Source organism: Anser brachyrhynchus (genome assembly GCF_964034855.1).
Source record: "Anser brachyrhynchus genome assembly, chromosome: 3".
Classification (NCBI taxonomy): Eukaryota; Metazoa; Chordata; class Aves; order Anseriformes; family Anatidae; genus Anser; species Anser brachyrhynchus.
This window is the reverse complement of record NC_137696.1, coordinates 116,289,203-116,314,398: the sequence shown is the minus strand read 5'-3', so window position 1 is coordinate 116,314,398 and position 25,196 is coordinate 116,289,203. Positions and strand designations below refer to the sequence as shown.

Genomic DNA, 25,196 nt, shown 5'->3' with positions numbered 1-25,196 from the left:
GTTGCCAGTGGCTGGAAAGAAAATAATAGAGAAGCACAGTGAGATGTCCCTGCCTTCCAGCTGGCTTACAGCAGCCAAGGCTACTGTGGGAGAGCTGAGGGGTTTGTGGATCAAAGGAAATCCTGTCCCTTCTTACTCAATGTAAGATGCCTTTGCTATGCAGGGAAATGGAGAGAAAAGATAGACAGTTCTTGCGCTTTGAGGGAAAATCTGGCTTATAGGAGCTCATTTCCCCGAGATTCAATAACCTTTTTAGTTTAAATGTCACTCCCTGTGGAAAATTTTCATGGAGGAAGGGAGATTGAAATGAAGTTCAGGTGGATCCCTCAGACCAAGAAGGCACCCTTGAATTCTTTGCAACCATGGTTGTGTGATGGCAGCTTTTTCAGCCAAGCCCCTTGGGTCTGAGGAAGGTTCTCTAGATGGAAGAGCAAGAATTGCCCTGGGATGAAACCAAGGCTTTGGTCTCTCCAGCTGCACCCTGGCCACCCTATAAGCAAACAGCTTATGCAACCCAGAGGCAGAGAATGTAAAACAGGGCAGCAAATCACACCGCATCTGAGGAGAGATAAGGCTCTATTTTCCTTTTTCCCCCGTGTTGTGGTCAACCCAGCCCAACAGAGCACCTGTATTTGGGATGCATTGTTCCCAGATGGCCACCAAGCCCAGCACGAACTGGACAGTGGAGCAGCACTGCCCCATGGCAGGGTGTGTTTAACGGGGCATGGCAGAGCAACAGCAGGTCCTTGCTGGGACTGCAGGGAGTCACTTCAGTAGGCAAAAATGGAGCTGACAGGAAATCAGGTGAGGCTGAGCTGTGCTGGACAGTCACTGAGCAGGGACATCACCTCTTCTCCAACCACTGTGGCCATGGCCACTTGGTCAGCCAGCCTGGTGGCACCTTCCTCCTGCACCCAGCCTGCCGTGGCGGGTGGTCTGGCTTGGTCCCGAGGCTCCACAACAGCAAATATTATGTTTGAGGCTCCCCGTAATATTGACCACCAGACACCGCAGTCTTTCATGCTAGACATTAAATATAGATCTAAATTTCTCAGCTGAAGAGAGGTTTTCCTTCCTGTCTGGCTGGCTATGTACATTAGCAAAGGAAAGCTTAGCCGGGCCTTTACAGACCTTCATTTTTCTGTTATACTTGCTGTATCACAAGTTCCCCCGCTAAACTGAAAACCGAGGCATTTCTTGTGGCATCCAAGCTGCAAATTGGAATGTCAGGTAAAATGAAGACTTATAGGGTTGTAATTCCCCAGGAGAAAAGAGGGGCCCCGTCCATAAAACACTTCTGTCAGCTGCTTGGAAAGCTTTCCAGCAAGTTCAGCCTCCGAAGGAGGAATTTATAAGCCGGTGATGATTAAAATCCAGAATTGCAAAAATAGCTAGCAGCCCTTGCTTAAAGGGCTACTTGGGTCCAAGTCAATAATAGCACGGCTAATGGAAAGGCAGCGAGTGCTCCGTACGTAATTCAATCACAAGGTGAAATGTGCCACAGCCTGGGGATCCCCGCAGGCCGACACCAGACGTCAACACCTGACGCCGAGACTCGGGTTTCCTCCTGAGGAGCACTCGGGGCCTAGCACGGATCTGGTATAAAATGGGGGGAAATCCAGAACGAGTGGACAGATTCACCTTCCCTACTCAGGTCAGGCACTGAGCACAGGGGGCAGGATCTGGCCCAGAGGTCCCGGAGATAGCGTCAGACACGGCAGAAGAGGCTGCTCTGGCTCTGCCCACCCTTAATTCTCTCCTCACACACCTCCAGTCGTGCAGCATTCCCCAGGTAGAAGTCCGTACCTTTTCACCTTCAGAGCTGGCCTATTTCTGCTCTTTGGCATTCAGAAATAAGTCTCCCTCCCTCCCAGGAAGGAGCCACGCTATAAATATCTCCGTGGAAGTTTTCCGAGTCCGAACAGTCACAGTGCCGCTCCTCGCCCAGCAGCAGCGAGCCTAGCTGCTTCTGCAGTGCCTTTGAAAAAGTCAGCGTGCTGCTACAGCTCCAAGTGAGAAGAAAAGGAGACTCACACAGGAGCTGCAGTCATGGTGGTGTAGACATCTGCAAGACAAAGTCAGGAAGATCTCTTCTAACTTCAATATATCAGATGGTCCAAGAGGACTGTGGAAACTGAATGAAATAGTGAGCGTTTTCGACTGTTTTATAGTGGGCTCAAAGCACTCCAAAAAATAAGACACCAGTTTTGTTAGGTAGTGGTTGAACAGATGGAAACTGTGTGAATTGCGAGGGGCTCTGGAAGGAGGGAGGGTATTGCCCGAGAGGATCGGCAGCAGGCCCAGGAGCAGAGCAGAGGGCTCCTGACACCATGCAGCAGTGCACCAGGAGGCCACGCTTTTCCTGCCTGATAAGAGCTTATTAACAAAAATTAAGCAAAGCCAAACTGCAGGTGGCATTTCTCTGACCCAGCCACCACTGCCACCCCTGGTCCCCATCAAAAACCAGGAGCTGAGCAGCAGCTGCCACTGCGTCCCGTTAAACTCTCGGGACACAAAAACAAGGGGTGCAGAAGGGGCTGGAAATGGAGGAAGAAATGCTTCCCCAGCATGTTTCCCCTGAGAAGAAGGTTTCACCTGAAGCATTCAAACCCCACCACCAACAGCCCAGCCCCAGGGACACTGTGCATCTCAGTGACAGCCCCATAGACCCCCAAACCAGCTGGCAGATCATATGAAACCCCAGGTTTCTGTAATCCCAAGAAATAGAAGCTCTAGACTAAAAGATGCTGTCAGACTGTTCAATACGTAACTGCCAGCTGGGGCCACTTCGGGGAATGGTGGCTCTGGATGTGTTGTGTGCGGTGAGAAGTCTCACGGGCAGGACTGAAACAGCCTGAAAGGAAGAACCCTTCCAACCTTTCCTTTCCATCCTAGGTGATTCTGTGACTGTGATGGGACTCGGTAAGTCAGGTTGATGGTTGGACGTGATGATCTTGAAGGTCCTTTCCAAACTAGATGATTCTCTGGCTCTAAGAAATGCAGCGGGGAGAACAATACATGGTAAGAGTAAGATGGAAGGACACAAGTCCAGCTCCTTTCAGGTTGCTCACTTGGTGCCATGGCTATATTTCCTTTGCCTCATGTTTTCTGGGTCCTGTAAGCAGTAGGCACTTAATCATCAAAAGGAGAAGAAATATTTAGAGGGAAAAAATAAAAATCTTTGTGAGCCATCTACAAGGGAACTTGAGGAGAAGGGGGGGACCTGGGACCTCCTTGTCCTCATTTACTTCTTATCTACAAGGAAAAACATGAACAGGGAGAGCCAAGAGCTTCCCCAGCTGTACAGAAATGACATGAGTGAAGGCCAGATTTGGTGCAGGTTGTGTCTGTGGCCAGGTAAGAGCAGTGCAGAGATGTGGATAGAGGTGCCACTTCTTATCCAGTCATCAAGCAGTTTGGGAGCTTGGCAGCTGTGCCACATGTTTCACACGGAAGGAGCGGACAGCCTACATCCCCTCGCACTGGCAGCTCTGCTGCAGGTCCTCCCCATCCACACCGAAGGATTGGGAGGGGTTGCTTTTTTTACTTCTAGCTGTTAAAATAAACCCAAGGTAGATTAACATGGGTTCTCTGCTTAGCTAGGTGAAGGGAAAGGAGAGGAGTTGGCTCAAAGGTGAAGCAAGGAATTCAGTCCATCATGGAGCATCAGGGATCTGCATCCTGCCCCCTTGCTCCCACCGGCTCAGACCTCGTCACCAGCCCTCCAAAGCAATCAGCGAAGCTGATGGCTTAACAACATGGGAGAGGGACCTGGAGCCACAGAGCAGTGGGTCTTGGTCTGAATGGGTTAGCTGGGTTGTCACTGCTGGAAGTGGCATGGGGTGGCGACGGCAGCACAGGCTCACGGGCAGCAGAGCATCGGGACGTTGAAGACCCACGCACGTGCCAAAACCAATGGGGAGAAAAGCTTGCAAGGAAGTGGGAATAATTCTGACTAAATGAAGACACTGAACAAGCTTGAGAAGCAAGTAATTCCCTACGCACTCCATCATTTACTCACCTAGGAAGCATCCCTTCCTTACACCACTGCCTGCAGCCTGAGCAGGGCACGCACCTCAGCACGGTTTCCTACGAGTGATTTGTCGACCTTGCCGAGCGAAGCTGAGCTCCTGGAGGTGTAGGAGTAAACATTTTACCAGTGCAGTCTAGCTCCATCAGTCCCGATCACGAATAGGCGTTTGCAGGCTTTCAATGCCATTTCCAGCTCCTCATTTAGAAGAGAAAAACAAAGCTGCTTTCCGTGACTGACAGCGATGGAAAATAAAATCAGCTGGTTTGGCCACAGAAACAGGCCCAGCGTGAGAAGCAGCGGTGACTCAGCTCCCTCTCACCTTCCCCGGTCTGATTTTGCCTCCCTGCTGGCAGAAGGCACGAGTCAGGGTGCAGCCAGCGAGCAGGGCTCGGCTTTGAGCACAGCCCCGTGCCCCTGGGCTGCGTCCTCCCTGCACGTGCCCTGGGGCGCAGCCACCCGAACCCTCCTGGTTGTCTTCCCTGGCCGGGAGGAGCACCTTATATTTGTATCCGCATTGTTCACCATGACAAAAGCATCGCTAAACAAAGGTGAGATGGTTTGGCGCGAAGCCAAGGGGAAAGTCTGAAGGAAATAGTCAAGATTAATAGTCCAAGACTGCCTGCTCGTGCTTTTGCCGCACCATAGGGATGACGGATTTCCTCCAGAGATGCTCAAGAGAAAATCAGGGACTGAAGCATCTCCCTAGGAGAAGTCCAGCTGAAAATTTTCCACCCATAAAGGCAAATTCACAGACTGGGACATCCGCCAGGCTACAGTTCCTCCAAGAACATTTAGGAAAGGACCAAACCCCAGGGGCTTGCCAAGACAAGTAACATCTACCTGCTTTCTAAAAAAAGGAGAACAACAGTCAGACAGGAATGACTGCGAGGTGCACAAGAAATTTGTGAGTGTCAGTGGACGTTTAGGACATTCAGACCATTTGTAGGACTTTAATGCTTCCCATTTAAGAACCGATTTGATCCAGTAGCTCCCTTCAGTTTGTACAGACAGCAAATATGTGTATTCAGTAATTTAGAAACGTGGTTTTCCTATACGAGGGAAAAGGCTCATTAATCTCGGCACATTGACAACTGGGCATCTATCAGCAACCCCATAGGCAGGAGGTCAGATTTTAAGTACAAGGAGGTGATGCCCAGAGCAGCTTTCTGGTGCCAGAATTCGAGGTTTGGGGAGAAAACAATTAAAACATGCCAGTTTAGCAGGGTGGAAAGATCACTTTTGACAAATTCTCCCTTGCTGACTCCTGTGTAACATGGTGGGTAGGACAGCCACCAGGACATCGGGATATTTTTGAGTGTCAGCTAACCCTCGGCTTACAAGATCAGCATAATTTAGGTTAGAAGGATCTCAGGAGGTCACCTGGTCTAAGGCTGGGTTAACACAGAGATTAGTTCGGGTGAAACACCAACATGAATTTCTCCTGGATTGGCAGACAGCTTCTGTTTGACCAAACCTCTGCCTGGTGGCAAGCGGTGCATCCAGCAAAGATGAAGAGAAAAACCAGCCCTGCCTCTTCCTCGGGCTGGGCGTTGCCATTCAGTGCTGTGCTCCACAGAGACACAGCCCAGGATAGAAGGACTCAGGGAGAAGGAAAAGGCTCAGCCAAGCCCTCAGCAAACCAAGCATCCATTAGGAAAAGCAGGGCTGCTACTTTCTAGGATCTGCAGCCCTTAGCCAAGGGACTAGGCTGGTTGGGAACCGGTCTCAGGCACCCCAGTAACTCAGGCAGCGTGGCTGGGCGCTGGCGTGTTGCCTTCTGCACTGGGGGATTTTTGCTGAAAGCATCTAATGGATTCTTGGGAACTGGTGTTTTGTGTTTCGTTTATTTTTTTTTTTTTTCGTTCAGGGATATTCATTATTTTTATAGTACCATTTCCAGGCACAACAGGAGTTGTCTAATCTGTGCTGCTTAAAATATAAAAAAAAGGCTGAGGTGCTTTATGAGAGACGTCAGGAAATTCTGCAGAACAGTTATGAAAGTCACAAATTCTGGAAAATTTACATCCTGCAGGTGTCATGGGTGAAGTGATCCCATTAGATTAGCTATTTGCATAGCATATATGATTTTGCAGACCTATTTTTTGTCCAGACTAATATCAACCACCTGTGTTGTCTACAACGTTGCTGAGGAGCCTCCATCACCCTACCTGCAACATTTCCCTGGTTCAGAAATGCACATTACAGACAGTCACAAATCCATCAGGGCTTCACCCTGGGTGGAAAAAGGCTTAAAATCTGATTATATTTGCACAACAAAGATGATAGCACACTTAGCTTTAAAGACAAGATTACTATAACTTCATAAAGCCTCAAATTAATACCTTCTCACCTTGTCCAACAAATATTTCTGCAGTAGAAAAGCAACCTTTGCTCGAATTTGCTCTTCTTTGTTTGCATCGTTAGGGCTGAGAAGCCCACGCTTCATTTTGCAGAGCAGGCAGCATCCACGGATGCCTCCCTGCAGGGATGCTGAGATGTGAGTCCTGGGCCGCCCCCAGCCCCGCAGGCACCCCCCTTTGTTTCATTCCCCAACCCAGCAAATTTTGGACTGTGAGCACTTTCTTTTGTCTGTTTTGTTAGCTTTTGAGAGTGCAGCCACCAGCTCCCCCTGCAAAATTAACATGTGGCAATGTACACTTTTCTTGCTTTTATTAAAACGCTTCGTGTACAAAACTAACACTGGGCCAGTCTGCCAGTGGAAGAGCTGCAGGTTCAGAGACCGGTGTGTGACTAGAGATAGCTATCTGGGAATGCCTAATAAAAATTGCTTTTAATTTTAAATGCCTGTATCTTCAACAATAAGAGCAACCAGTGTGTCCCTCTGTCTGTCCTGGGTCCAAGCCTTGGCTGGCTGCAGCTTGACCTCTATCTTGTCTCGCCCTGCTTCTTGCTGCCAGTAATCCTAGCCTTCCGTGGCTTGTCCCGGCTGATTTTCCCCTGAAACCTGATCCTTTTTCAACAGATCAAAGGGAGCAAAATGAGAAACTTCTGCAGTGACCCTGGAGCCACGTCAGCGTGACATGGCCGAGCCATCGCCGCGGGTCAGCCTGCCTGTACCGATAAACTGACCCCGAGACAAACTGCAAAGTCCCACAGCTTAACAGAGTGCCCGAGCTCAGGATCTCTGGTGGAGGGTATCCATACATTATTTACATCCTGCATGCCATGTGCTAACCTGTACGGGAGGGAGGCCGTGCTGGATGCTGCCCTGAAGCACTAGGAAGATTCCAGATGAAGAAGGTTCAGAGGAGGAACGGCCTTTCATGAAACCCCCGCTGGTCCATCTGAAAAAGGCAGAGAAGCCTCCAGGCACCAAAGCGCCTTCTTCGAGCCTGAAAAGTTCACATTGAGCTCCAAATTTAACAGGGCGGTGTTAATTGCTGAGCCCACCCAAGAGGAGATGCTGCGGGGTGTGGGAGCCACGCAGGCTGTTAGCAAGGAGCCCCGGCATTAGGCACACCTTTGTGAAATTCCTAGCTGCGGGGCAATTACTGCAGTTTGCTTCCCTTTTCACCTCTTTACTGGTATATGTGTGTCTTTGTCTTGCCAGCACCTCATTGTAGTTAGTGCTTGGGAGGGTTTGGAGGGAAACTGCTGCAGTCCTCAGCAATGCGAGGTGTCCTGAGCCATCAGGAGGCACTGAGCTCTCTCCTACCCAGTCCCTTGGTGCTCTAGGTGGTGGCAATGGTAGTGTCGCTTCCCCCTGAATGTCAGAGAAAATCAGAAGAAATCATGAGAAATTACGAGTTATTTTAGAGCAGCCCGAAACTTGGAGTTTCTTCCAGATGTTCACGAGGGTATGGGTGACTTAAGCCTGAAACATAAAGATTATTTTCCTCTCAGGAATTAAAAAAAAAAAAAAAAAGGAATATATATTCAAGCCTGCATGGATACAGAAGGATGAAACCCACTGCACAAAAGCGTGGGAGCAGGAGAAAGGGCTCCTCCAGTGCCCTGGGGGGGTCCCAGGGCTGCCACCGCCCTCCTCTTCCAGGAGAGGAAGGGGACATTATTGTGCAAATGAGCCTGCCAGGAAATCCGCTTTGTTTCCAAACGCTTATCTCCAGCCCTGTCCTGTCACACTCTGAATGAGGATGAATGGCCTAAAAGCAATGGAATTAAGCATTTAGGGCAAAATCCCACCGAGATTTCGGTTTCAAGCAGGCAGACCAGCAGGCTAGGGCAAAAACGTGTCCGTGTATTTAGTGCATGCCGTAGGCACCCATCCGATAGTCCTCCTGCTGCGCTGCCAGGGTCCAGTGTGGGCATCACATCAGTGCCCCTGGTTCTAAGCCTCACTCTCGCACCCCACCTTCTACCTTGACTCTGATATTTCGTTTGTGAAGAGAAACGGCCCATCTGTAGCTTACCGTTATAGCAAATGGTACTGAATTGGGCATGGATAATAAATGTACTGGCACCTCAAAGGTAACCACAGAGCCTCCCGCTTCGTGGATGCTCTGACGAAGTGAGACTCGCTCTGTGCTTCTGCACGGGGTGCGACCGGCCACAAAACTTGATCTGTCTGGTTGCTGCTTGTCACCGACAGGCAAAACTGGAGGGGTGAAGGTTCCCTGTGGGAACAGACCCGCGGCGGTGGGATCCAAACCTTTCTCCAGGAGGTTCCTTGAAGCTCATCAGCCTGGTGCACCCCAACATTCCTGCTGGCTGCCTCCTGTCAAGTGTCTCCATGCACAGACGGGTTAGCCAGACCTCCAAATGGCTCTGCAGCCCCACAGGGGCAAGTGTCCTGTCTTAGATCCTTCAAAGTTAGCTCTACAAAACAGCAAAAGGAGGTATTCATGCAATTTCTGTCCATGATACTACAAAACCAGCAAAGCCAAGAAAGAACTGGATCCACCAGCGCTACAGATCGCTAAAATCTGAAAGGTCAAACCGAGCTTTTTTTTATTTTCTGCATCCAAGGAATAAAACCCATGAAGGAATTGCAGTTAGTGACTCTGATTCTAGTAAAATACTTGTGGTCGTCCTCAAGTTACTTTATTTTTCCTCTTATTACAGGGAATTTGTGTCCATTTTTTATTGGACTGCTGAACAGGATCTGCAATATGCTGCATACACGGTGAAGGAGATAGCGCTAAATGAAGTTATTGCTGCAAAAACAAAAGGCTGTATGAGACTGCCACAATTTCTGCTCCCGCTTACATTCAAGCAACCCCACTGTATGTGGAGTTGCACGAGAGCTAAAATAACCTGCCAAAAACACGCGGTTTGATTTCAATACGCGACATTAAAGCTCCCTTTGCCAAAACTAGCAGGGATATTCACTGACTTCTTTCTCCCACCAAAGGCGATGTGTCACGTTTTGGCACACCCTCCCACGATGGCTTTCTAAACAACGTCTCCATCTGGCCATGCGAGGACTGCTTACAGCTCCTGCGGCGGTGTCTCCAAAATGGAAGAAGCCACTGACTTTCCTTCCCCAGGTGGCTTTGTTTTCAGGCTTCGTCCAAGTTGAAATAATGAAGGTAATTACTTTGTAAGCACCTTAGTGGAAAATATTGGCGTAGTTAATTATGCAGAGGTGCAATGCGAACTCATTTCCCAGTGTTTAAAATACAAATATTAATGCTTTCTCCTTTGGGACGTCGAGAAGATTACTTATTGCCGCAGTCCGACAGAATTTGTAAGTTCTGCAGCTGTCCCAATTGCTTTAAGGCAAAAGTTTGCCATGCCGATTTTAATGTCACTGGTTGGTGATGTGGAGGCTTTTGAGGAGTTTGCGGGAATGGAGCCTTTGGCAGAGGCCCTTTAAACATTAAAGACTGAGATTCAATTTCAAAGGGTGTTTTAAGACCGAAACGTGATTTTAGGATTCTCAACCTGAAGATGAGAAACTCACTCTGAATATCAGGAGAGATGCAAATCCTTGGAGACTGACACCCAAAACACAGTGCTTGGGTATCTTAAGATATCCTGGCTAAACCGGGTGAAAACGCAGCTACCTTTCCCTAAGGTCTGGGTGAAACCGCGCAGCAAACTCCCGGCACGGACTGCACCTTGCATTGTATCTAAAGCCTTGAAAACGCAAAGCCAGGTTTTTCCATGTGATTTCTGATTGACTTTCCAGTCGTGGAACAAGGAGCCCGCTATTTCTACGTGAGTCTGTCGGGGAAGAAAAAAAAAAAGCCTGATTGCTTTCGGCAGGAGGCTGGCAGAGCCCTCCGTGAGCAAACAAGCAAAAGCAGCCAAACGTGTTGTGTTTGCCCTGGTATTGGGTAACGTTTCGGAACAATCCGGTGCGCCCCAGCAAGGATTCACATGGGAGACAAACAGAAGGCTCGACTCCTTTCTCACACCTCTGCAAAAGGAGGCGAGAAGGTTTACAAAAATGTTAACCTGGTTGTGGTTTCTCCCATAGGTACCTACAGGAGTTTTTCTGGGGTTAAAAAATAAATAAATAAGGAGACATCAGCATTTTGGGCATGGGCTGTGTTCTTCAGCAGCGCCACACCAGCCCACCTCTCCAGCCAGGAGCCACAGATGCTGCAGGTGAAGGCAGCAGCAGCAGCAGCACACGCAGGGCACCGGGCCCCGAAGCACCAGGTCAGAGGAGAGGCAGAAGTGTGTGGCCAGGCTTTTTACGGTGCTATGGCAATTAAGGAGGCTGGCGATCGGGAAATTAGCTCCGTGGCGTAGGCTTCTGCAGCAAGTGGAACCAGTCCACGAGCCCTGCTGCAGCGAGCGGGGCCGTGCTGTCCAGAGGGGAGGCCACTCGCTACGTAAGAACGGTTTTTATCTAAATTCTGATCTTGAAAAATAATTCTTATGGCCTTGCCACGTTCAGTTCTCTGCCTGCTTCGTCACCTCGCAAGCCAAAGCCTTGCCTGTACACGAAGCAGCGAGCGAAGCCCCCACCCCCACCGCAGCCTCATCCCCCAGCCCACCTTGGGGGCGAGCAGCAACCAGGGCGCATCAACCACCACCCACACACGTCCACCTGTGGAAATTAAGAAACCAGCTCCCCTGAAGGCAACCACCAGCAGCAGCCCTCCAAAAACCACCCAAGGCGTATTTCAGCCAGAGGAGAAAGTACCAAGGGGAGCAGCTGTAGGCATGGGGCAAACTCTGGTCCATTTCTCCCCCGTCGGTGCGTGTTGTAACCCCTCCAGCCCCTGTAAATCACAACACTGCTTCCTCAGATGTCAGCATAGAATCTTTTAATACTTTACATAAAAAACTGCATACACAGTTCATAATTTTATGTAAACATCATATACATCTCAGTTTTTGCCATGTCAGTTTATTAAAAACAAACAAAAAAACCAGTCTCAGTACCACTGTTGGGGGAAGAAGGGAAAAAAAGTAAACAAACATAAATGGATAAATTTGTTCTCTGAACCAGAGAAACGCAAGATTATTTTCACCCGGGTCTGCCACCCTGTGAAAATAAGTTTTAAATAAACCTAAATTCATTAAACTGCCCTTTAGTATTAAAGTCTGATGTACTCAATGCGTAAGGAACAGTGTTTTCACCCATGTTTTTTTTTCAAGGCAAAAAGATACAGTGGTTTTATTTACGCTTGTGTTGAAGTCACAATTTTAAAAACAAGGCCCAGATGAGGTTGCTGAGTGTTTCCAATGCTACAGTGTTGTATGCAGATGACAAGTGCATTGAGTGTTTAATTCAAAAAAAAAAATTTCCAAGTTGTGCAAAGTAACTTCTTTTGAAAATAAACTTAAATAAATCCCAATCAACGTATCTGCAGAGGACAACATTAAATGAAGGAGCAGGCACCAAGATCATAATATGGCAATATCACCCTCTCCCCTTGCTCATCCTGCCTTGTCCATCAAGAGCAGGATGTCCAGCAAGGAGGACGGAGCAGTCCAGCTTCACTTTCCAGCTCACAGCTGGAGACAGTTGGAGGCTCGTGCCACCAGCAGGCACCAGCTCGCCTCCGGCAAGTTCCTTTGCACAACACAAGTCCCAGCTGGGCACCCCCTCCCCACCTCACTTTAAATAAGCACCCCCTGCACTACCCCAGTTTTGCACAAGACAGGAAAAAAACGTAAGATATATACAGGCTTCGCTCGGGATGACCCTCCCCGGTCCTCGGGGCACTAACTTCCACAGCAGGTCAGAACACCCGCCGGAGAGGCGAGGACGCCGCAGGCAGCCCGAGGGATGCAGCCCTTCCCCAGCCCGCCTCGGGGGAGGCACATGCACGCAGGAGGCACCAGTCCCTTGGAGCATCTCAGCTCCGCCACTCTCCTCTTGTGGAACAGAGGAGGCTGTCTGGGAGCCGGGAGCAGCAGGTGGTGGACAAAGGGGAAGAGCCGGGCGCAGTCTCTGCTCAGTCCAGTCCCAGCAGCTGTTTGTCGTTGAGAGTCAGCAATTAACTTGCAGGGGCCAGCGAAGGAGAAGGCTTCTCTCCAACCGATTCCCAAGACTCTGGGCATGCAACCCCCCCCTCCCTCTGTCCCCACGGCTGAGCCAGCACAACCCTTTTTGGCCAAGGCTAAGGGAGCGTGCCCCCTCCCTTAACCCCCACCCCCATCCATCGCCAGCCCCCAGCAGAGGGAACAGGCAGATGCTGTGTGCGTGCGTAACCCAGCTCCTCTCCACCCACCAACAGGTGACCCAGACGCTGTGCCCAGCGCCGTGCTCCAGCCGCTCCCTATAGCACTTTGCAGCAGTTGATGCAGCCGTTCTGGGTGCCGTAGCGCTTCTGCAAGGCCGCCCGGGTGGCGGTCTCGAAGACCTCCCGGACGCCCTCCTTGGTCTTGGCCGAGCACTCCAGGTAGTCGTAGGCCTGGATGCGAATGGCCATGGCGCGGCCGTCCTCGGTGCGCACCGGCTCCTGCTTCATGCGGGCCAGCTCGTTGCGCACGTGCTCGTCGTTGCGCAGGTCTTTCTTGTTGGCCACCAGGATGATGGGGACGTTGGGGCAGAAGTGCTTGACCTCGGGCACCCACTTCTCCGGGATGTTCTCCAGCGAGTCCGGGCTGTCCACGGAGAAGCACATGAGGATCACGTCAGTGTCCGGGTAGGAGAGGGGGCGCAGGCGGTCATAGTCCTCCTGGCCGGCCGTGTCCCACAGGGCCAGCTCCACCTGCTTGCCGTCCACCTCGATGTCGGCCACGTAGTTCTCGAAGACGGTGGGCACGTAGACCTCGGGGAACTCGTCCTTGCTGAAGACGATGAGCAGGCAGGTCTTGCCGCAGGCGCCGTCCCCCACCACCACCAGCTTCTTGCGGATGGCGGCCATGGCCAAGCTCGCCAAGCTGGCCTTGCCCTGCAGCAGGACGATGGCAGCGCCCTCCTGCCCGCGGCCGCCTCCCGCTTCCTCTCGCTTCTCACAGGACACCGTGGCGAGCCGGGCCCGCGCGGGCAGGCAGGCAGGCCCTCCTCAACCCCCCGCCTCCGGGGCGCGCTCGGACACTCGGTCCCACCCGGCTGGGCTCAATTCCCGGCGGGGGAAACGCCACCGACGCCGCCTGCGTACGGCCGGGGGAAGCAGCTCTGACCCGCGCCGCTGCCCGCCGCCAACTGCCGCAAGCCGCGGCCCGGCGCCGCTATTTAAAGGCGCTCGCGACTTTCTTAATATAGCCAGCCAATGGGGAGGCAGAGAGTGAGGTCATCCCCGGCGGGGAGCGACGCGATTGGTTGGGCTTCTGAGGGCGGGAGGCGGGGTTGGGAGGTGGGTGGGGGGGAGCGGGGCTGAGGGGCTGAGGGGCGGTGGCGGGCTCGGGGCTGAGGGGACGGGGGAGGCCGTGAGGGGAGATCTGGGGACGGAGGGCATGGAGCCGGCCCGAGGGTGGTCCCCTGAGGGAAAATCCCCCGGGGGAAGCCGCCGTGCCCCCGGTACCGGCTGTAAAACCCGGGGAAAGCCGACCGGAGGCTGTTCGGGATTAAATATTTGGGGCTTGGTTGGATACCCGACCGCTTCCCGTCCTGAAAGGAAAAAGCTGGTCACGTTCGGGTCCGTCTCCTGCCTTTGGGCAAAAGGGAGCTGAGGGGTTATAAACCGGGAGAAGCAGCGGGCTTGAACCGAAATGCCCTTTTGGTCTCCGCTGAGAGATATCGGAAGTCCCAGTAATTAAAAAATGAATGTGGAAAATAAGAGTATAAATGACCGGCCTTCAGGCTGCTTGGAGGCTGGGGCTGCGTGCCTCGGCACTGACAGACGGCTCACATTAATGTAGCCCTGCCTTGTAAAATCTCACTGAAATTCCTGGTACTGGCTCGCTCTGTCCCTGTTAAAGCTATCGCTGTTTGCTGGGTGCTGTCTGAAGCTCGTTTCCCTGCAAGTGTTTCCACCCAGGCGATTTTCACCCCCAGACCTGGCCTTCCCTTGCTAGCCAGTGCTGCCATTAGTGAATAGAACAAAACCCAGACAATACGATTGTTATTAGAAGTTGCATTTAAAAACACCCACTTAAAGACCAAATACACCATTGAGCATATCACATTCCTTGACAGGTGACTTCCAGTAGAGTTACAGAAGCGTGTGTTAATAGGGTATATGATTTGCTTACGATTCACTTAATCCTAGGCATTGAAATGTAATTCATCCTCTGTGAGGTTTTCGTTTTTTTGTTTTTTGTAATTCCTATTTCTCTCTTTCAAAAGAACATGTCTGTCTGTTGGGTGATGGAGGGGTTTGTACCTTGATCTTAAGTTTGTACAGCATCTTTCACATGAAGTCAACATAAAAAATTCAAACTGATGTTTGAACAAAAACCAACCTATGAAAGTGTAGTCACGGTCATCAGTGTTCTCCAGTACCTTTGAACTTCTAACATGCTAAATTTTGGATTGCCGTTGTCCCTTTACCATTATTGTCATTGCTCACAATTTTAAATTCTTCACGAACCCCAAAGAAGTCACTGATGTAGAAGTCTTCTTTCCGCGCTGTCATGTCCTTTCCGTGATGGAGCATTAGCAGCTCGTAGCTGTTTTCCCTATAAATATCCCATGCATGTAGAACCACTTTGACAGGCAAGCAGAGTCGATTTGCAGTACAATGCAAGTCTTAATACCTTTCCTGTTTTTAAGTTCCTTGAAGCTCTCCCTCAGCACTAAATGGATGATGTTTTTTTCGTCGGAGTTCAGTGCCACCTTGCGGCAGCCCTGCTGCCTTGGGTGCCCTGTTCCTTAGGCTCAGAAGCTGGAAGCCCCACACCTCTGAGGAGACAGCAGGAAAAGCTGCAAGCAGGTGCTTTACAGCTCGTGATAGGTGCTGCTTAAATATGTGTTTGAATTCATTTTTATTTGACTTTTGGCTTGCACGAAGAATCATGCCTGAGTGTTTGATTTTGTCTTTTCATCAGCAAAACGCTTCATTACATAGAAGAAAGCCACCCGAATGAGCAATTATGTTGATCGTCTCCTCCGTGCTGCGCCATGAAAGGCAGGGAAACACGCAGCTTGTTCATTTCACAGCACACCGCTCTGCTGTTCACCCGGAGTGCTGCTAGCAGTTACCTGTGTGCCTCAGCGCGCAGAAAGCAAACTTGAGCAGCCCACACTCATACCCTTTAACTTTTGTAGCCTTCAAGACAGGGGGGTCTTGTCCAAACCATCTGCTCACCCCAGCTTCCAAACTATGCTCAGGAAGTGCTCTGAAAAGGTCCAGCTAACCCATGTCACACCGATAGCAGGGGCTCTTACAATTGAGCAGAGCAGATACAGTTCCAATACCCAGTTAACCTCCCAGCCCCTGGTGGCCTGAGCTATGAATGCCTCACTCACTGGCAAAATCCTGCTTCTGTAGTCTTCAACACAGTTATACTGAATGTTTGGTCTCCCAGCTTTCAAGAAGGACTCCAGCAAAGTCTGTGTAATTCCAGGATGTGGGGTTTCAAATGCCCACAGGCCCAGTCCTGCGACTCACATAGACTGAGACTGCTGTCATGTCACTGGCCTAGGTTATGCTCCGGAAAGGGCCTCAAGGTGTTCTGGTTATCACACATTTAAACTTAAATGCCTTTTATGCCTTTGTACTTTATTACCTGTGACATGATGGTGGCCTGGGTTTCATATTAAATGTAAATATGCAACATGCCGCTTTTCTCTTGTAGTTTATTCAGCCCATAAATATCAGAAAGCTTCATCATCAATTCCCCTGATGTGATTTTGCACTGAAATAGAAGGAAGCACTATACGGTACGTGCACTGAGCTGTCTAAGTGGGAGTGAGGAAGCCTTAATTTATATTTTTTCAGATATATGTTTCTGTTCTCTGGAGCATCCTCTTTTCAGCCCGTACATGAAAGTGTGAAATGAGCCGGTTTCAAGAACAGCAGCAATCAGGAGTTGTACGTAGGAATCCTTTCTTCCTCCTGCGGATCACGGAAAATAGGAATCTGACCAGCGTTACAGTGCTGCGAGTGCAGCAGAAGGAGGAACTGCAGCAGTCCTGTAACAGAGTACAGTGGATAATAACCTGTGGAAGTACCTAGACTTCCTTCCTGAGGTGGTGACTGAGAGCAGAGATGGAAAACCTGAGAAGAAGAAAAAATGAAAACTGGCTCTGGGATAAGGTGGTTTGTTTCTCTCATTAGGGAATTTTGAACAGGACCAATTCTGCATTCAAGCATGGCTGTGGCACCAAGCGCAACCAGCTCACGTTTTTGTTTTTTTTTTTTAACTCTGTGTTGTAGCTTTTGTATTTCCTTATCAAATTTCCATCATATGTGGAACTCTACTTCTTTCAGCAAGCTGAAACTTCACTTCCAATAACCCGTAAATGTGCAGTCTCTAAGCAGAGAACTTATTGGTTCTGCTGTACCACATACATTGGTATGATTGATGAAAAAAGTATGAAGAGGAGAAAGAAGACACCACTTCTTTTTTTTCATTGCTTGTGCTGGTGGTTTTGAGATTAAAACCCAGCCTTTTGGGACTTTTTACTTGATTTAATCCAATTGGTATTTTTTTGTTGTTGAGAAGACAATTTCAGTCAATTACTGGAGATTGCTTCCAGATTATGTGCCTCCTCCCTGTTCTCTTTGCTAAACAGATTTTCTAAAGGGCATGTCTGTAACTCGGATAATTTGTGTTCAAGCATAAATCTGCACCAAAAGCGTGAAAGCTCAGTGGGGAAGGTAATCTTTCTCCTTTTTGTCAATAAGTAGGCAAGTAAGTACATTGCCTGCTGTGGCATAACATGCTGCGGGAGCCGTATGTGCCAGTAGCGGCATACCAACTCCTGCTCGCTGACTTGCACCGTAACGCTAGCAACAAGCATCCTGCCATCCTCACGCAGAGCTTCTCAGGGAAACAAGAAGCTTCTAAAGGAAGCAAGAACTTGCTAAATATGAGCAGTTTACAGTGTTAAAAAGCTCTGAGAAGATACTGGCAAACAGGTAGAAATGGTAAGTGTCCATCTCTAAGCTGTTAAGAGTTTCTGACATATGTAGACCACTTGTTGCAAGTCACAGCAGGTTCACTGCTTTCCAGTGTCCCTGACAAAAAGGGACTCAACTCTCAGATCTTCAACTCTCCAACTCTCAGATCCCTCGGTGGTCAGTGTGCTCAGCCAAGAAGCCAGATTGATCTACCTAGAGACTGGAATGCCAAGGCACAAAAAGAGAAGGTGGGAAAGGCCTGCGTATTTTCATTTAGGTTAGGTACAGCACAAGTAAAAGAATATCATCCCAAAGAAGAAATGCCTTTATGATCCTAAAGAGCTGTACGGGACCCGATGGCATTGTTCTTCTAGGACATAAGTAGAGCAAGTCAGAATCCAGTGACTTCAACTTTATTCAGGCTTATACGTCAATGGGACACAAGAAATACAGTCTACCAGAGTAAAATTAGACCACCATAGAAAACTAATTTCCTTCAGGTCTCCAGCTCTCTCCAATCAAAGAAAACGAGTTCCTAAATACCCTCAGCTGAAGAACTCTTCAGTAGCTGCGTGAAATAAATGGGCTGACCACATAACTGTACATCAGCAGTTAAGTGTCTGCATCACCAGCAATGCCTTTGTAAACAGTTCTCTCTGCAGAGAGACCAAAGTAATCCACCTCTGGTTACCTTTGTTCTCAGTTTTTGGTGGATGCAAACACCTTGCAGGCTTTGTCTACCAGGGAAACTGAGACAGAGAAAGGAGAAATGACTTGCCCAACACCAACAAGATATCGGGGAGGTCAGTTTCCACCTCTGGAATCCAAGATAGTTAGTATCCATTACACTGGACAGTTCTTTCTCTTTAGACTGTCACGGATTTTATTTCGCTACTTGGAGGATGATCAAACACTGGAAATGGCTGCCCAGAGAGCTAGTGGAGTCTCCTTCCTCAGAGATATTCAAAATCTGACTGGACACAGTCCTGAGCAGCCTGCTCTAGTTGACCCTGCTGGAGCAAGGGAATGGACCAGATGATCTCCAGAGATCCCTTCCTACTTCATCCATTCTTTGGCTCTGTAATTCATTTCTGTGAGATGCCTTAGCAGATCTGAAAATGGATGTCTTGAGGGTCTGGCTGACAGCTCTACTGCTCTTTTCCTCTCTAGTACTGTCACCCACCCACTCTCACCCCCCAGAAAAGAAGTTTGGCACACTCAGTACTGAAATGCTCACTCAGGATGAGCCTTTTGCAATACGAATGAGGAAATTTCTGAAGCAAACATGCTGTGATCTGTCAATGAATTGTGTAACTTCCACTTTGTTGCAAGTTGACTCTTTAAAAAGCAATGATGTCATGAGGTTCTCTTCGTAGATTGGCTGGCTATATTAAGAAACATCAACCTATCCCTTTAAATACAGTGTTCATCACGACAATCCTTGAAGAGTGGTGGTAAGTTCTCTCTAGATGGAAACAGTGACCTGAGGAAGCTGAGGCAGCAGCGATATTAGAAGCCAATCTCATACTGAACATCAAGAAAGAGAAGAAGACTGATGCTGGAAATTACTACCCTGTAAGTCCAACACTTCTATCTCATATAAAATGACCGTGAATATATGAAGAGAGAGAACACTTCCTTAACTCCCACATGAGAACAGATCTATAAGCAAAAGCAGCATGGATTTATCCAGCATAGCTATCACCACTGGTAGAATTCTACTAGCAGACAGTGGTGGGAAAAATGTAGGCAATCTGGATGGTTGTCCAGTACAGTGGCTTATGTTCCATCTCACAAAATTAAGGCATTCAGTGTGGAAAATGAAATCTGTTATGGACTGAACACTGACAATAAATAACATTGAAGATGGTAAAACAGAAATATAGGACACTGAAGGAATATTGGTTACACCCAGATTTGGTTTATACCTTCATTTTTTGATGTATAAAAATGTCGAAAGCAAGGTACTCACAATTTCAGAAGATTCTAATATCAGAGAAATGAAAAGAGAAAAAATAAAAAAAAATAAAAACAGGGAACAAGGGTAAGACAGGAATATGGAGAGAAAAAAGGAGATAAGGGAAAAGAATCCCAAACTAACGTAGTTTCTTCTCTTCTTCTACATTTCACAAAAGCTTTAAAAAGGGGAAAAAAAAATAAAAAACAGCACAGGAATAATCCATTTTTTTACTTCATCTCGATTTTCAAGGAATGGCTGCTGTTAGGAGAAAGCTTACTGTAGTCGGAGATGACCGCTGTGGTAAGACGTGCCTCCTCTTCGCTCTGCGTCATGAACAGCTTCCCAGCTGCTATGAGCCAACTCTCTTCGACACTTATGCCACTGACATAGAGGTAGATGGGCACGAAATGAAACTGTTTCTGTTTGATGTGTCAGGGAAGGATGAAGTCAGTTATCAAAATCTCCGCTCAGTGTTCTATGAGGACACCAACGTTATTTTAATATGCTTCTCGGTGGATAGGCCTGACTCACAGCAAAACATCCTTGATCTTTGGGTTCCAGAAATCAAACTGTTCTGCCCCACAGTTCCCATTATTCTGGTGGCTACCATGATAGAACTGAGGGATGATGAAGGTATCCAGAAGAAACTAGCTACTTCAGGCAATGAGCCGATAAACACGACAGAAGGAAAAGCTTTAGCAGCCAGGATTGGGGCATATGCTTACCTGGAGTGTTCTGCCAAGACAAAAGAAGGCGTCGATACAGCCCTGGAGATTATTAGCCAATGTGCGTTAAATGAGAAAAGGAAGAGAAAGAAGCGCTGTAGGTCCTGCCAAATTTTGTAAGAGGAGCGAACATTATTTTGTTGTTAGATTTCATGATGTGGAAGGGTAAGTAGATGTCTTTGCTGCTGTTGTGTGGGTGCTGTAAGGGCTGCTTTTAAGCTACAGGAAGAAAAAAATAATCACTTATGTCATTGATAGAAAGTCTGCAAAGTCTCGCACTTGAAAAGTTGGATTTGTTTCTTCTCCCCTTCCAAAATAGGCTGAAGAGCACAATTCCAGGTTTGAGCTGAGCACCAGCCCTGAGAAATAGAAATGACCAAGCTACAGTTCTCCACAGAGTTGTTTTGGTCAAGGGAGACAGACACAGACTAAGACAGGAACCTAACCCAGCAATGCGGAGACAATCACGAGAACATGGAGTTCAGTGGATCTAATCCCAGCTTCCTGGCAGCAAGGCTTAGTGGCAAGCAGCTGTGCTGACAAGGTTTACTAGTGTTCACTCCCTTCCCTACACTTCCTTGAAGGATGTCCTTAGGGAAGGGAGTCACCGCACAGACACGCACAGACACACACACGTATCCAGTAGTCTGCCCTACTAATAGCGGCGGGTTTCTTACTGGCAGAACAGGTCTGACTTTCTCTAGGATTCATTCGTAGAGCTGACCTGGGCTTGGTTCCATAAATGCATTAGGGATGCAACGTATATATAGTATAGGGTGCAATGAAGGAAGTACTCTTTACCTCTTCTTCAGGCATGGGTAAATAAATTGGGATAAAAAAGCCTGGTTCTGGATTAGGATCCGCTTCTTGATAGAATTCTTACCTTAAAATGAGAGAGGCAAAAAAAACAGATTTCAGTTTCTAAACTTCTTTCTCTCTATGGCTTGAATGTATCTTAAATCTTCCTGTTTTTTCCTAGCACTTACAGGCAGAATTCACGAAGCAAAGGGAATGCCAACAACCACACTCTACTTTGCAAGTCATCAACAATCTGGAAAAAGACTAAGACATGCTGTCAACCTAAGCAGAGGATCTCAGAGAGGCGCAGAGATGGAGCAAAAAAGAAAGACTTTGGGTGCATCTCCACACTCTTCCCTTCTCCAAAGCACTGATTGCTGCCAGCCCAAGGATCTAACTGAATTATGGGCTGACATTAAAGATAGAAGTCTGGGAGATGGTTAGTAATGCAGGATTTGAAGACGCATGCTATAGCACAGTAAATGGACAGAAAAAAAGTTCTAAGGTAAACTCCGGATCCTGAAGTAAAGGGGCAGGACTAACTGAGCATAACTGTCATGAACTAGGAAGACATGAAGAGTAACACTTCCTTTTACTGACTTACCTAGTGGTGGTTTCATCACTCTAGCAGCTTGTCTACAGCTTCCCAAGGGGAAACAAAACAAGAGTAAACACAAATTTTGGGGCTGATCATGCCACCTGCAGCTGTACGCTTAGCAAACTAGCTTTCCCAGGTGAGAGACCTAGTAAAATACACACTTAATATTTTTTCCTTACCCATTCTTCCCACAAAGATTTGTGTATTGATGGCATCATGGGCATAGTGTGGGGTTGGCCGAGTATTATTGGATGGGTTGCTGCTACTTTTTAGCAGTAGGTTCAAAGTTCACAATCCCAGTGTGGCATAATTATAAATGTTTCAAGGATGATACTTTACATTTCCAAAAGTACCTTTATTCTAAGAATCTCAGAGCGCTTTTCAGCATGAATTACCAACCCATCTCTTGGTGATAAGTAAGTGTTATTTTCGAAACTGAGAAACTTAAACTGCTGCCTGAAGTAACTGTGAACCATCTACTTCGTGGAGTTCTGTTTTTCCTTTACTCTTTTTCCTTGCCCTTTCTCATTTTCCTCCAGAGACAATTTTCACCTCAACTTCTCCCCCTCTCTGTCTGTAGCAATCCCCTCTGTGCAACCTGATACTGTACCCAAATTTTAAAACTGCTCTCCCCTTCCTCCTTGGATGCGTGCGCGCTGTGCATAAGTGCTCTCCAGATTCGGGTAATAACATACATTAGTGCATTTCAAAGAGCTGCATTTATGTAGATAGGTTTGAATTGTTATTTCCATTTTATATGTGCATGTGTGGGTGGGCAGGATTAGGCTGCAGATAGGTTAAAGAACACAGGTGTCTCAGGTGCCTCTGATGTGGGGTATTGAACTGGAGAGATACAGTTCTGCAGAGATGCTAAGCACTGACTGCTCCCACTACTGGGGAAGCACAGACCACTTTGGTGAATCTGAGCTTACGCTGCCTGTTGCTGAGCAGGATACCGGTCCGTATACTGGCTGGCATCTGGTGTCAGTCTAACCAAACAAGTATTTTTCTCCAGAAGGGTGTTTTGTTCAAGATAAAGGTAGCTGGTTTCACTCCTGGTATTTACTGTATGTATGCCTGAATTAAACTGCTGTTACAGTGGGCTGAGTATCTATTTCTAAACATTAACCTTTTTACTGTTTTACGTGAAATAAAAAGTCGGTAATCTTTTTGCACTGTATCCACCTCTGCAACTGAAAAAGAGAAATCTGGGTGAGTTTTTTCATCATCCTTTCGCTAAAGCAGTATAAACCTTCTTTTTGCCACTTTTGTCAAAAATGCAAATGCTTTTCCTTCTTACATGTCTCAGAGCACTTTTGCAAGACCAGGTTACTACATGGCTATTCAAGAAACCCACTGATCAGTTGTCCATATTTTAGGGCATCAGGCTCCCATGAGAAACCCACAGACCTAATAGCTGTTGTTGTTGTTGTTGTTATTATTATTATTATTATTATTGGCCTGTGATTCAAAAAGAAGGGGATGTAGCTTAGTAGTCAGGATACTAGCCTAAGCCATATGTAGCAGTGTTTTTTTCTCTATTCTACCGCAAGCTACACAGTCTGTATGACATACAGAAGAGACTGTGCACGTGCACACTGCAACGTGCCTGGGAAGAAGCAGTCCCCCCTTGGCAGCATGGAGCTCCACGGGTGCTCGTCCATCTTTCCCTTTTAAGATTGTGCTTTCATGAGCCTCTGCAGCCTGCAGCACATATAAACCCTCTAGATGAGGTTAGCTAGGAGGGGAGAGGACATAGAGGGGAGAGGGGAAAACACAAATTACTTTATTAAGCATTTTTTTCTACTTTTGTTGATTTAAATAAATAAATATTAATTATGACTTTTGTTAGGGAAAATAAAAAGCGAAAGAAATAAATACCGTGGAAGAGAAGATGGAAATTGACTGGACATTCATATATCAACCCACAGGGATATTTGTGATGTCAGTGAAGCAATGATGCAAATAAATCTGTCTTTCAGAAGAAAAAAAAAGAGGGAGGGAGGGAGGGAGGGGAGAAGGGAGGGAGGGAGGGAGGGAAGGGGGGAAGGAGGGAGGGAGGGAGGGAGGGAGGAAGGAAGGAAGGAAGAGAAAGAGAGAGAGAGAGAGAAAGAGAGAAAGAGAGAGAAAGAGAGAAAGAGAGAGAAGAGAGAAAGAGAGAGAAAGAGAGAGAGAGAGAGAGAAAGAAAGAAAGAAAGAAAGAAAGAAAGAAAGAAAGAAAGAAAGAAAAAGAAAGAAAGAAAGAAAGAAAGAAAGAAAGAAAGAAAGAAAGAAAGAAAGAAAGAAAGAAAGAAAGAAAGAAAGAAAGAAAGAAAGAAAGAAAGAAAGAAAGATGAAGGAAGGAAATCAGTACATAGCAATATTAAGGCATATTAAAGGGATATGTGAGAGCAACTTTCCATTTTTGGTGCAAAGATTGTATTTCATGTGATAGTGTTGTAGTAGCTTCTAAGAAAGTGGTCAAGACAAGGTTTGTAGACAATCTGACTGTTGGAAAAAAAACAGGCTCATGGACACTCAAGTCCATGTCTTGTCCAAGTCAAGACTTTTTTCCACATCTGGTCTGATCAAGGACCTGACTTCTCTGTATAGATCTCTACATATTGTGATGAGCCACGTGAGCCATAACAATCTAGAAGGTGTTTTTGTAGGGAGATTTGGGCAGAACCTATACGCTTCAGTGTCATCTACAAAGTGACACATCAGCAGTCAAAAACATACCTGCGCTGTGCACAGTACAGGGCTTTGGAAAGAGAAGTCTGAAATAATAAAAACCCATCTGTTATTTCCAGTTTGTAGGCTGCTCATCGCCTGCTTTGGGAATGGGCTGGAAGGAGGGTAATATGTCTTGCTTAGCAAGACCATTCTCTATTTTATATTAATTTCCTGTGTAAATATTATGTCTTTCTAGTAGCCAATCTATCAGTCTACCTACTAATTCATCTTTTTACCCAAAATTATAATGAACCAGGAAGCATGCTATATTTTATGAAAATAGATTCTCCTAGTCTTTTGTCTTAGTTTTCCTCATAATATCTTTCCACTTAATCAAATCCATTTTCTGAGATGTACTGCATCTGTTTTAAATAATTCATCAGCTCAGAGTGTTTCTCCGCAAACACAGAATCACAAACTGATACAAGAGCCTGTAATTTGTTAATATGTTTTGATGGAAATAAGGGGTTGGATCATGGTATTCCTCCACAGCAGCTCAGAGGAGCTTATGAAAAGGCAGAAGGACTGGAATTTTATTTGCCAAAACAAAATTTTAGGTGTCCCTAAGGCCTCAAAGCCTCCTTGTTCAGCTTCATCTCTGCTCGTGGACACGTGCGTCACTGAAACCAGCTTCACGCTGCTGATGTGTTCATATTTCAATCTCACACCGAGGGTGTCGTGGGCTTTTCGGTCCCGCTGTTCTCAGCCCTCTCATACCCGTTTATGCTGTAGGTATTTCTGTTTGATCTGGCATTTCACGGTGTGGAGAGATGGAGACAGGACTTGGCCAGAGCAGAGCATGAACCCTGTGCTCTGTTCCCGAACACGTGCTGCCTCTTGTGTCAGAGTGAGACCGTTTTGGGGGGTGACTGTCTCAGCACACCCCTGGGCTGTGCCTGTTTAGGAGACAGACTGGTAGAGGATCATCCGACTCATGAATCACCAGTGACTGGCTTCTGAGCAGCTCCATGCCATCGGGAGCAACTTTGTTAGCTCAGGTGTGTCTGAACCGAGCAGTGTCACAAGGTGG

General features: G+C 47.5%; 2 protein-coding genes across 2 annotated transcripts; one reads left to right on the top strand and one right to left on the bottom strand.

Moving 5' to 3' along the window:
• Positions 1-11,220: 11,220 nt before the first annotated feature.
• On the bottom strand, positions 11,221-13,582 carry LOC308191420 (rho-related GTP-binding protein RhoB). Its single transcript, XM_080583794.1, has one exon. The coding sequence runs from the start codon at positions 13,285-13,287 to the stop codon at positions 12,697-12,699; it is 591 nt and encodes a 196-aa protein (XP_080439920.1). The 5' UTR covers positions 13,288-13,582; the 3' UTR covers positions 11,221-12,696.
• Positions 13,583-17,327: 3,745 nt separating this feature from the next.
• Positions 17,328-23,404, top strand: LOC308192762 (ras-like GTP-binding protein rhoA). Its single transcript, XM_080586655.1, has 3 exons — positions 17,328-18,945; positions 19,580-20,220; positions 21,035-23,404. Exon 2 carries the CDS (start codon positions 19,582-19,584, stop codon positions 20,173-20,175), a length of 594 nt encoding a protein of 197 aa, XP_080442781.1. The 5' UTR covers positions 17,328-18,945; positions 19,580-19,581; the 3' UTR covers positions 20,176-20,220; positions 21,035-23,404.
• The last annotated feature ends 1,792 nt before the right edge of the window (positions 23,405-25,196 follow it).

Coding starts and splice junctions, on each gene's coding strand:
- LOC308191420 (XM_080583794.1), bottom strand. CDS start 13,287: ATGGCCGCCATCCGCAAGAAGCTGGTGGTGGTGGGGGACGGCGCCTGC.
- LOC308192762 (XM_080586655.1), top strand. CDS start 19,582: ATGGCTGCTGTTAGGAGAAAGCTTACTGTAGTCGGAGATGACCGCTGT.